The 13,516-nt window shown below is 38.8% G+C and overlaps 1 protein-coding gene across 2 annotated transcripts; it reads left to right on the plus strand.

Moving 5' to 3' along the window:
* The first annotated feature begins 292 nt into the window (after nt 1–292).
* LOC110464286 lies at nt 293–13,217 on the plus strand. Of its 2 annotated transcripts, none has more exons than XM_021519417.1 (5): nt 293–379; nt 2,357–3,765; nt 6,086–7,042; nt 8,795–8,923; nt 9,726–13,217. In XM_021519417.1, the coding sequence occupies exons 2-5, from the start codon at nt 2,483–2,485 to the stop codon at nt 13,144–13,146; spliced, it is 5,790 nt and encodes a 1,929-aa protein (XP_021375092.1). In that variant the 5' UTR covers nt 293–379; nt 2,357–2,482; the 3' UTR covers nt 13,147–13,217. The 2 variants fall into 2 exon arrangements, with proteins under 2 accessions (XP_021375092.1, XP_021375094.1); XM_021519419.1 differs by having other exon boundaries at nt 366–390.
* Nucleotides 13,218–13,516: the final 299 nt, after the last annotated feature.

Consider the following 13,516-nt stretch of genomic DNA (forward strand, 5'->3'; position numbering starts at 1 on the left):
CCCCACCCCCCATTTAGGAAATCCTGGATCCGCCCCTGTAATAGCTAATTCCTTCCATATGTTACAACACACTTAATATTAACACACACATATACACGTCTTGCTGGCGGCGATGTCACTAAATACGTATACATATATACACTGATTTAACGTTCACGAGTATAAAACATATATTGATATTGATATATCTCGATTACATTATCATAACTTAATTGTTTATTCAGGTTACGTTTCACGACCGTAGCCATTTTTACACGAATAAAATGCTCTTTCTATTTTTAGAAATTCCGTGATATAAATAGTTATGGTTTTCCCGTAACTTCAATGGCAGTATAAATAGATTCGTCGTCATTTCCTTCGTGTGGCTTCGGACCAGGAGGTAGGTCTATTGTATGTGACAATACAACATTTGTAACATTTTGTAACCATTTGTCTTTCTGTATTCCTACCAGTACATCTCTAGGTTTTCACTGGTACATTCTCTGATGCATATAACGCCTATGAACGTAATCTTTACTGTAACGAACTTGCTTTCAAATTTTACTGAAGTGCGTGTGATAATATGATTAAACGTACTTGTCAGTATGAACCGTCAATTAAGAAAAAATGATGTTTTAGTACGCTGTAGGTACAATATATCTATTTTAATGTTGACTTTTTAATGTGAACATTCCAATGCTATAAATAGCATCGAAGTATATAGAAAGGAATGTGTATAAGTTACAGGAAGATAATATCGAGGTTACTAGGCTAGTAGTTAGTAATATGGTGGCATATTTCTGCCATCCACTTGCGACTTACGAGTTACGTATGTCGACATAATTATTGAAAGATGTCGACATAATCTGAGAATATGTCGACATAATCTGAGAAGATGTCGACATAACTTTTAAATTATGTCGACATATTATCACATTTGCCGAGATAATTTTGCCGAGATAATTATCTCGTAAGTGGGTAACTCGGCTTTTTATCGTGTTAATGCTCGGGTGTGACATCGACTTACGACTTGCCACTTACGACTTATTTATGTAAAATCCCTCTTTGATTGATAAACTCTGTACATCATAGTAACCTACTGTAATATCCATATCTTTGATTTCCCATATTTACATTGATTTTACCAAGTTACTCACCAGTATAGTCACCACTGTTCAGTCACCATCAGCCCACCTTCGCGGTCCTCGTGCACAAGCCTCGTTTTGGTAAGTCGGCAATAATCTACTAGGATGTCGACATAAATAAGTCGTAAGTGGCAAGTCGTAAGTGGCAAGTCGATGTCACACCCGAGCATTAACACGATAAAAAGCCGAGTTACCCACTTACGAGATAATTATCTCGGCAAAATTATCTCGGCAAATGTGATAATATGTCGACATAATTTAACAGTTATGTCGACATCTTCTCAGATTATGTCGACATATTCTCAGATTATGTCGACATCTTTCAATAATTATGTCGACATACGTAACTCGTAAGTCGCAAGTGGATGGCAGAAATATGCCACCATAAGTTAGAGATCACGAAATGTGTATAACAGTTCAGACAGTTCGATTCATAGAGCAAAAGTTTGAAGGGTTCAGTCCTCTGAAAATATGACATTCTCCCATTGTTTATATATTATTGAACGTTATTTAATCAATTGTAAAATTTATGTTATAAATAATATATTTTTACATAATTATGGAAAATGATAATTAAATGTAGACAGCGAAGATCATTCAACAATGACATGTCGAACATTTTGACACGGACGTCAATTTAATCAACACGCACTGTACGCCAAAAGCACTCAATGAATGATCCCTTAAAAAGATATTTGTTCTGATGAGTTGGTATTTTAATTCATCTTTTTCTTATTTAACTTAACAAAGAATTTATTTATTGTATGCACACAAATAAGTAAATATCAATCTAATTATAACGATATCTTTAATCTGTGTAAATTGAACTAAATATACCATACATTTGGATCTGGAAAATTCAAACAACAGAAAATGACCACCAAGTTCTAGTTTTGATAAATGATCTTAACAAGTCTTGGTTAGCCAATAGGGAAACTCTATCTTCACAGCTCTAACAGTATTGAAGGTACATTCTAAAGAAAAAGAAGCCAGAAATACCAAGGAGACATCTGTTTAAATGTTAGTTTTCAGATGCAAGAGACCAAAACTGTAGATATTGTATATACGATATGGCCATATCGTCCATTCAGTACTCAGCAGTGAATTATACTTGCCAGAAGAATGAAAAAACGTATTTCAAAAAAATTGTAGAATTCAACGAAATGGAAAAGCATTTAAGTAGCTGATAGTTTAATGTGTTTTTAAGGATTTTCATTCTGTTGTTCTTTTAGCGTCAAAATGCAGGAACCGCCAGCAATTTCCAGAGTGTTTTGATAAAGTAAATCTTGTCATTACAAGCGAACAGGAAAATACTACTGAATTGATATCAACGCATTCTTCTCAGTGTTTGCTTGATAATGGTTAATAATTCTGAAAGGTCGAAACAGTGGAGAAACAAACGGAAGAACGATCCAAAATTTCTCGAAAATGAACGAAAGCGTAAACAAGCATCAAGGAAAAATCGAACAGAGGAACAGCGAAAGAGAGATAAAGAACTATGCAAGGCCAGACAAAAGAAATATAGAGAGAAAAAGCGAAAGCCCACAGCTAGTAGTGAGGACATCACTGACGACCAGATATCAGACAGCAGTGACGTGTCAGAGCCGGTATTGGGTGAAGATGGTATGGACACAGATTCAATCAGTTCGATTACGCGATCACAGGATCCAGTTAGTTTATCTTCTGTTTCAAAAGCTGTTGACAATAGATCAAGCAGCAAATGTGGACAGTCATCCGAATTTTGCGATCAAGTGCACAGATCCGAGGATGACAATGTTGTCGTCACTTTGAAAGTTTCTCACACATCAGGCTCTGTTGTGGTGTCTGACCATGATCTTCAACCAAACGAAAATGGTGAGAATAAAAATAACCTTAAACCACTTAACGATGTGGAGGCTACGACCAGGAGTACGAGAAGTCGGCTGCAGCATCCAGACTTTGATTCATCGTATGCTTGCGGAAAATTGACATCAGGCATAGGTGTCGTCCAAACACAAGTTTCGTTTTTCAAAACGGTAGACGGCAACAGCTCTCGATTACCTTCTAGCATACTTGCCTCTTCAAATGGTGTTTTACATGGCGAAGACGAGGACCGACGTTCCGTAAGTGTCGTATCTAATTCGGACTCATCTTCAGATGACATGGAAGGACAGGTGGAAAGTGCATCTGAACAACCGAAAAAGTCTGCATCTGAAACTGGCATGGGCAAAGCTGGAAAGGTGAAAAGGAAACCAGAGCAACCGATCGAGTCAGCGTCTGAAACTAGCTCGTGCATAAGTGGCAACGTGATAGGCATATCTGAACAAGGTAACGGACATGTTTTTGAAGCTGATACGGACATAGTTGGAAACATGGAAGGTAGTGCCGCACAACCGAACGAGTCTGCATCTAACACCTGTACGGGCATTGTTCGCCATGTGGATGACAAAGCCAATCAATTGATCGAGTCTGCGTCTGAACCTGGTACTTGCAAAGCTGGAAACGTGGAAAATATACCAGAACAAGCCAACAAGCCTACGTCTGAACCACCTGTCGAAGCCGATACCGTTATGTGTGTAAATGTTTCAGTACCAACAGAAGAATTAAGCACTGGAAGCCTTGATGAACGACACATGGCACAGAGTAGGGCTAGTACTCATAGGTGAGTGCCATTTTGATAGAAGTTGTAGACACTAAAATATCGTAAATTGAATGTAAAATAACAAGACATGGATTTACTTATTTCAATCAAATATGTGTTAAACTATCTATATGAAAAAAACACTGATTCAAACTATATTGTTGGTGATAAGAGATAAGTTACTGATAGGTGAATGTATGTACAGGGTCCTCCTTAAAAGCGTCTTCAACCGACAACAAGCGTCTTCAAGTGACAACAAGCGTCGCCAGACAAAATCTTTTAAACTACCGAATAAAGTAAGCGACATCAGAAGATATGTTGTTAATATGACTATAATACACCTCTGTACCAAATTTCAATTTGATATTTGATAAAATGACCGAGTTATGATGAATTGAATTTTTACGATCGCGGCGTGGCACATGTGTGTATTCGCATGTAAAGTGAAGAAAGCGTCGCCAGATAATATCGTTACAATTACTCGCTAAAGTAAGCGACATCAGAGGATATGTTATTAGTTAGACTTTTATTGATATATATTCCAAATTTCAGCTCGATATTTGAAAAAATGATCGAGTTATGATTAATTTATTATTACGATCGGCGGTGTGGCACACGTGTGTGAATAGAACTCAACACATGAAGAAGCGTCTTCAGAACATATCTCTAAAATTAATCGATTAAGTAAGCGACATCAGAAGATATGTTATTCATATAACTATGATACACCTTTATACCAAACTGCAGGTAGATATTTGAATAAATTACCGAGTTATCGTGAATTTATTATTTTACTATCGTCGGCTTGGCACACGCGTGTTAATAAAACTGTACAGATCAAGAAGCGTCTTCAGACTTTACCTCTTAAAATAATTGATAAAGTAAGCGACATCATGAGATATGTTATTCTTATGACTATGATACAACTATATACCAAATTTTAATTTGCTTTGTTGAAAAATGATTGAGTTATCGTGAATTTAATTCATACGATGTACAGATATTAAGCTATACGCCGTGCCACATTTGTGTACGTATGGTATACGTAGGGCTTCGCATAGGCAGAGACGTGTATGTGTTATACGTCTCTGACATAGGTGAACACAGTTAGAATATATTGCTATATAAACATTGATACACCTTTAATCAGCTGTGTCAAGAATAACATTATTGTATTTATTGAACAATTTAGCTTTTAACTGTAACCCATTAAGAATACATTTAACAATGTGTTTAATTATATTTATTTTTTATTATGAATTATATAGTGGGAGGGGGATGCGTAATTTTCGAGTTTCTCAGGACTTTTTGAGAAAGATGGTGGCCCTGAAAAGGGCCGTTTAAGCAGGCGACTAGCGCAGTCTTTGACAGAACAACGCTAGTCGAACCTGTCTGGCGAACCGCCAAGTGATAGTGCGGTTCAGGTGAACCCCATCAACAAAGTCTGACCTTTTGAGGCGCCTCACTGAAGCGGTATTACTCGACCCTTGCACGCGACGCGTCCTATAAAAAACGTATCAGTTGGTTCGACAGAATGCCAGGGTTTGGCGATGAAGCGATGAACATTGCTATTGCAGAGTATTTGGGATTGTTTCCTTCAGAACCCTCTATCCACGGCCGTTCTAAACGTACAAAACAAGAGTATCAGCGCGCAACCCTCGCTACAAAGGAGGCAATCCACGATAGGTTAATTAACAAACAGACTTCGAAAGCCATTCTAGACGACATTAAGTCATCGGACGATTCTATGAATGAACCCAGAGACCTTAAGCAAATTCAGAATGCCAAGTATCTTTTGCAGAAGAAAAAACGTCGCTTACTTTATCGATTAATTTTAGAGATATAGTCTGAAGACGCTTTACGATCTGTTGAGTTCTATTCACACACGTGTGCCACACCGCCGATCGTAATAATAAATTAATCATAACTCGGTCATTTTTTCAAATATCGAGCTGAAATTTGGAATGTATATCAATAAAAGTCTAACTAATAACATAACTTCTGATGTCGCTTACTTTAGCGAGTAATTGTAACGATATTATCTGGCGACGCTTTCTTCACTTTACATGCGAATACACACATGTGCCACGCCGCGATCGTAAAAATTCAATTCATCATAACTCGGTCATTTTATCGAATATCGAGCTGAAATTTGGTACAGAGGTGTATTATAGTCATATTAACAACATATCTTCTGATGTCGCTTACTTTATTCGGTATTTTAAAAGATTTTGTCTGGCGACGCTTGTTGTCACTTGAAGACGCTTGTTGTCGGTTGAAGACGCTTTTAAGGAGGACCCCATGTACATTATCCACTTATGTATGCCCATTAATTTTACAGTTCACTAACGGGAAAGAAAACTACTAAATGGATCCAGCAATACGCTGAAGGGGAGAATCATGAAGTTGTAAGTTTTCTTACCAATGACATCACATACCATGTTGACTCTCAAAGAGAGGCTTTCTTTGTGAGATGGCAGAGAGTGCTATCTCAGATTGCTGATTTCGACGAACTCAAGTCTAGAAGTGGGGAAGTATTCAGGGAAATAGAGAAACGATACCCGATTCCAGCGATGCAAACACTGCGCTTGTCTGGACATCAACGTGACGTCACAGCCATAAGTCTTTATCCACAAGACGCTCCACGCGATCATGTTCCAATCCAGATCGTTGGGGATGGCAACTGTCTTCCACGTGTTGGAAGTCTGTTTGCTTTTGGCAATGAAATGTGGCATCTCGAAATCCGAGTTCGAATTTTCATAGAACTTTGTTTGTTTGAAGACACGTATTTAAACGACTCTTACTTGAACAGGGGTCTGGAAACTAATAAGCAAACAAAAAGTACCGCAACACTTATTGCACAATACTCAGACGTATTTACCAAAGATGTTCAAGATAAAGATCGTGACAAATACGTATACAGAGTAAATGCCAAAAACGTTCTTCACCCTGGTTCTTACAACGGGATGTGGAGTGTGTTTGCGTTAGCTAGTGTGATTGGGGTCGGGGTAAGGTCCATCTACCCGGACTACGGTGGTTACAACGTTCGAGAGGATCACAATCGTATGGTGATACCCAGAGTGTCTCGGAATAACGATACTGTGATTCACATAATGTGGACCAACACATTAGGAAAGCAACCTCTGGCAACTGCTTGGACGCCAAACCATTTTGTTGCGGTTGTTCACAAAAGCATAATTGATGATACCCTTTTAGGAGCAAATGGTGGTACCTCAGAGGAGAGGAAATTGGAACAGTTGATGGGTTTTATCAGGACTGGAGCATACGACACAGAAAGGTATGGTTTAGCGTCAATGATACTGGCGTGAAATGCTTGTTTTGAACATATATGAATATTTGGCACATATGCAGCTTTTCATGGTTATAATGCTTGTGATATCCAACAAATATGTCCGTAATTCACTTTATACTCTTGTTGTATAAACTAACCTAGAACTATACTAGAAGTCATTGGTTCAAGTCTTAACCCACCTTTAAGCACATTTTCATGTATGTTGCAAATGGTATTAAATTTACGTGTGTAGAAATTGAAAATTGTCATCTCCGTGCGGAAAACGTAACAAATTGTTTTTAAAGAATTAATAACAATGAATAATATCGATTTGAGTACCTGATGTCACGACTTAATAAATTGAGCTGTCAACAATTGATATCGGTCCCTATGGTGTTCAGTTCAGACTGGTTTACGTATTTTATTTTAAATTAAATTTCTTGTGACTCGAATTTTGGCAAATTTTCAATAATAATTCCGGACAATGCAAATTAATCTACCAAACCATGGAGATTGACAAAAAAATGAAAAATTTCCGTACAATGTCAACAACTACATGTATTAAGTTTTAGAATAAGTGAAAGACAGTTTAGGAGTTACAAACAGGGAAAAGTTCCAGTGGCCTTACCTGATAGGAGAATAAATCGACGTAAAGATATGTCTTGATTCGATGAAAGTGATAAAATGAGGTAAAAGGTTTTAACAAAACCATAAGTCGAACCCAAAATCGATAAAAAAAACTAGAGCAATTGAAAATATGAACAAAAGAAAGATTTACATGGATCGAGAGCCTTGAAAAGGTACCAGAATAATAAGACCATGTGTTCCGTAAGGGTAAGCGTCTTCTTCTTCATCGGTGATATCCACCATGTTAATCTTAGCTGAATCACAAAGTAATGTCGCGTCATCACATTGGAAACTCGGGAAGTGGCAGAAAAACACCAAGGCATTCTTAAGAACATACATGTATTTACAGTTGCTATTCACCCTTCCATTGAAATGCAATGAGAAGGCAAATGTTGTTGTGAGACTATAAAAACATTTGCTGTTGTAACGTCATCAAAATCTATTGTGACGTCATCAATTTCATTGTTGTCAAAACTCAAAGAACTGTCCGAAATAACTAAATAACACGTAACTACTGAAATAATGAATATTTTAGCAATATTGTTATGGTCCTATAACACATTTCATTTACTAAAACATTCATTGCTTCAGTAATATAAAGAATATCACACAGATAAATAGCATGTTTTTCGTTGAGATGTCTTCATCAACCTACATCTTTGGGAAACGTATGTTGAAAGTCTGTCGGTCAGCAAGTTATTTTTAAACCTAGTGAATGTTTCTGAAATATTCATTGAGTAATCACATAAACAGGAAACAACGTTAACTGAAACGACGGACGCGAGACAAGTTTTATTCTTAAAGCACCGTCAAACATTTATTTAAGATCATTTATATACTGTACACATTTCCTCTGCTTTTATTGTTCCTTTCGCAATCCAACTGTACATTTGTGTTATACACTTCAAGCTTTTACCTAAGGCGTTATTAAGTGTTACTCAGTCATGTTACTAAATCATAGTGTGTCAGTATTTTAGTAGCGCAAAATTATCGCAAAATACCAACATGACGACATAGTTCACTTTTCGAACGCATCGTTTTGACCATAATTGCAAAATAAAATGTAAAACCAGTATGGCAGTATGTTCGTAATTATGTTATTCTCGATCGTGTTCGTTGTTTTTATTGCAGGCTGGGGTTGGCGCGGACACTAACGCCACAGACCATTGCCAGATTCACGATTAGAGAAAACAATATAGTTACACCTAGCCGCATCAGCTATCCGACACAACGTCCACTTATCGGAGGTCCTACCACAGAGTATGTCATTTAAACAAGCTAAATCCTCCATCTTACCATACAGTTTTGTACTGTTATAAGTTAAACATATTTTTACCATTCTTACTTGTTTCTTCTTTTATTTTCGCAAGCTGCTACTGCTTTTATTTTAGCTTTTTTTACGTAAACAAAAAACGTATTAAAAAGAGTAGAAACTGGTATTAAAAACTTTGAACTGTCTTCGTTCAGGTGTCTATTTATCAATAATGGACTATGTTTAGGTGAATATGTCGTAATATGGACCTGGCAAAGTGATATAAGCCAAACTATTAATGGCTATTGATCCTTTGCAATTTCTTATGTCCATGTATCCACATATGCACCGACATAAATGTCCTTTATTGTTATATAAGTTGCTATACGATGTATAGATCATTAAAAAATGGAACGTGTGAAAATTAGCATGAGGAATGCATTGTATTTGGCAGAGAGCGGTGTGACGTTACCATTGAAATGACGTCATAACGTGAATATTAACGTGCTGTTTCTAAAAATAGTAACACTGAGTCAAGGTCACAAATCACCAACCTCCACGTGATTATGATGCAACCAATCAGGGTGTAGAAATATGTGTTTCATCTAATGTTAATTAGTATCGATAACAAGAGGAATTCTGTAGGTGTTTACAAGCTTTTTGCTAATGAAGATATTGTTTGATATAAACAAACTCAAATTTTCTCGTCAACCGTCGAAAAGAAATAACTATCCAATAATGACTCATCTGTTGAATACGATACTGTATTTTTACATGTAGCACTGAGTTTGTTTTTGTTTCTTTTCTTAGAAACAAAGACACGTGCCTCTCCCATCCCTCCGAGAAACCGGTGTACTTGTGTAATACATGCAAAGGCCGTCCCATATGTTACAAGTGCCCGCTTGAAAGACACAAAAATCACGAGTACGAAGATCTAGAACAACATCTTAAAAAGAAAGAGAATGAGTACCTCAAGAAGGCGTTACAAAAACGCAACTCGGTGTTACATACAGAGTTGAAAAGACAAAAAGATGTCAATGAAAGATGCAAAGAAAACATAGCTCGCGAGATTGATGAACGCGTCACTGTAATTACTCAACAGTTACAAATATGGAGACAGCAATGTCGTCAAAAGCTCCAAGATGATGCTCAGGCCATCCACAACAACATCGAGCTATCCACAGTACGAGTGTCGGCAACGATTCCTACTTATTTAAGAAACGTACAACAACAAGTACGACAATTAAACATGGCAGAACGACTTGCACGAATGTCAGAGGAACCTCCACCAGACGTAGCAGTCAACACAAATCCGTGCACAAGTATCCAGTTTACTCCTGGAAACGATGACCAATTGATACAGCAGTTTGGAAGCCTTTCCTGTCATCTTCCTGACCCCATTGACACCAGTGCGGGAGATAGAACGACGAACAACGTCTTGGAGGGTGACAATACGTTCAGTGATGTATGTAATTCACTTCCATTCCATCCGCTCGTGCAAAGCGTTCAACCATGTGTCCTAATGAACACATCGGATCGCACAGCCACAAAGACCCTAGACATAGAAGACATGAGTGACGAAATAACCACTTCTCGTGCTTTACCTTCATGTTCAACGTCAATCGTAGCAGGTAATATAAACCTTAAACAGTGTATAGACGCAGGGATTGGCAGTTTCCAAAACAAACCGACCCCAAGTAAGCGCCTACGTGTAATGCAAAACGTAGTTATTAACACTGAGCAGAAACAAAAACTAGGAAGACGGTTAGAAACATCCCCCAATGAGTCTGTAATTAATAAATGTCCCCGTCCATGTACAGTTCCAATTGTTTCTGCCACGAAAGACGAAGAGAAGAAAAAGGACAAACAATGTACTAATATGTCATCAAGCATTCTCAATACACGTGCAGGACCAACAATTATTGATAATACAGCAATTGTACAGCAATTGGACAGACCAAATATGGTAGTATCTCCAAACTTAACTGGACATCAAATAGATGTGAACCCGCGTCTGACCTGCATACAATCGTCAGGAATTGGTTCGCCAGTTAGACCGATGTCAATCAAGTCATGCAGCGAGACACAAGTTTCAGTCGGTCAAATGATTATCAGCTCGCCAGCTCCAACAGGAAGTTCCGGTATCCAATCTTCAGATGAGCACAGTACGCGTGTAGAAATAAACCAGGTACCGAGAACGACACAGACGCTTGGTGGAGAAGTAACCATACCCGATAATGTTATAACATCACAACCCCGGACTACAGATAAAGTTATAACCGCGACATGTCTAGCGAGAGCACAACCTTGTGGCATTTTGGATTCGAGAGCGTCTAGTTATTCTTTTATAAGAGAACAAAAGAAGAAGTCAATACGTCCTTCTAGAACGACCGCAACGACACAACAGACAAGCAATGAACTTTCAGCGGGAGGTAGACTAATAGCAACTGGATCACGGAACAGCAGAAAGAAAACAGACCAAATAAGTGCCCGGCAACCGAGAGAATATACCCGTATGGAATTCACTAGTGCGACAGGATTGAAGATGGTGATAAGGAGCGCCAACACTGCAAAATATTTTGAATCGTCGCCAAGGGCTAAGACAGCAGTCAATGGGGCATGCGCAATCAACACCACAATCGTAGCGGGAACAACACCAACTGTCAACACAAATGTTGAAAAGACGATCAAAAAAACAAATGAAGTGGTAATGATACAAAAGCCGGACTGGAAAGACGATATGGCGAGTACCATTAACACAACAAATACAGTTGTAGTGACATCGCCGGTAAACGTCGTAAGTGAAATCAAAACCACAACTACAGTAGGAACTGCAACACTGACGAATGTAAACTTCACTGTAGCAACCAACTCTAACAGCGCAATGGAAACGACTGCAAGCAGACCGAAAACAAACATGAACGTGAGTGGAGCAACCAAAAACACGTGTGCAGAAAAAATGACAATTGTTAAGGCTAATCAGGTTGTCAAAGCTGCAAACGTAGCGGGAACAACCCGAACTGAACATGTAGCGGGGACATCACCAAAGACCAGTGTATACATCGAAGGTCCAAGACAAATCAACGATACAGTGCAAACGACACCAAGTGTCAACCACAATGACTCTAAAATAATCAAAACCGTATCTGCAGCGAGACCGAGCCCAGTGGCAAACAAAAACGACAATGGTACGACCAAAGTCACAAACGCAGTGGAAACGGCACCAAAGATGGCAAATAAAAACACCTCTGGAGCAATCAAAGCTGTAAGTGTAGCAACGACTTCACCAATAGCCAAGATCAACGTCAATGGCTCTATGAAAATCACAAACGGAGAGGAAACCATTCCAAAACCGAACATAAACTTCACAGGGGCAACCGACACATTGAATGGAGCGAAAACGACATCACTGGCCAACACAATTGTGGATTGCTCAACCAAAATCACACACCCAGGGGAAACAACACTGGTCGTCAATAAAAACGCAGCTGGAACACTCAAAGCCGTAAATGTAGCAAGATCAACATCAATGTCCAACATAAACGTCGATGGTACAACCAAAATTACAAACGCAGTGGGAACGACACGAAAGCCTTACATGAAATTCACTGGGTCAACTCAAACGACAAAGGTAGTGGAACCGACATCATTGGCGAACACAAACGTCGATAATGCAACCAAGATCGCCCGCTCAGCGGAAACGACACCAATGAGGAACAGAAACGTAAATAAAACGAGCATTACACCAATGTCCAACATAAACGTCAATGGTAAAACCAAAATCACACAGACACTGGGAACGGCACCAATGGTCGATAAAAGTGACACTGGAACGATCAAGTCCGTAAACATACCGAGATCAACACCAATGCCCAACAGAAATAGGTCAACCAAAATCAGAAACGCAGAGGGAACCACACCAGAATCGTACATAAACTTCACGGGAGCAGCCACAACGACAAAGGTAGCGAACAAAAAAGTCGATTGCTCAACCGAAATAACAATCGCAGAGGGAACAATACCAAAACCTTACATAAACATCACTGGGGAAACCAAAACAGCAAATGAAGCCGATCTGTCGTCGGCGGCCATAATCAACGTCATTACAACCACAAAAAATGTTAATGTAGCGAAACCAACACATAGGTTCAATATAACTACTACTGGGCCAAACAGTGGCAACCATTCGAAGAGAAAGATGTCGACACTACAGATGATGCCGCTGTTGTAAGTGAACAAGAGGCCCAGAGGGCCTGTATCGCCCACCTTGATATCTAAGCAATCATGGCAAAATATTCTCCAAATGAGATCCAAGGGAATATGCCAGACCTCAAGGCCAATCCTTGTAGCATATCTGTATTTGATTTTTTATGCCCAGCAATTTTATGTATGGTTATGGGGTGGGGATCTCAACTGTTTCCAAGCTGTGACTCAGAAACTAGGTCCCTAGGGTTGTGGCCAGACCCCAGGATAAATTCTAATATCATGACTGCATTTGTCTCTTTTTGCCCAGCATTTGTATATATAGTTTTGGGGTGGGGATCTCAACCGTTTCAAAGTTATGACCCAGGGGTTATGTCTGCAAGGGTGGGGCAGACCCT

Source organism: Mizuhopecten yessoensis, unplaced genomic scaffold (assembly GCF_002113885.1).
Source record: "Mizuhopecten yessoensis strain PY_sf001 unplaced genomic scaffold, ASM211388v2 scaffold10979, whole genome shotgun sequence".
NCBI lineage: Eukaryota > Metazoa > Mollusca > Bivalvia > Pectinida > Pectinidae > Mizuhopecten > Mizuhopecten yessoensis.

Bases quoted from the DNA above. Each gene is read 5' to 3' on its own strand.
- LOC110464286 (XM_021519417.1), top strand. From the start codon at position 2,483: ATGGTTAATAATTCTGAAAGGTCGAAACAGTGGAGAAACAAACGGAAG. The intron at 7,043-8,794 runs GTATGGTTTAGC...TTTTTATTGCAG, and splicing joins GGAGCATACGACACAGAAAG to GCTGGGGTTGGCGCGGACAC. The intron at 8,924-9,725 runs GTATGTCATTTA...TTCTTTTCTTAG, and splicing joins ATCGGAGGTCCTACCACAGA to AAACAAAGACACGTGCCTCT.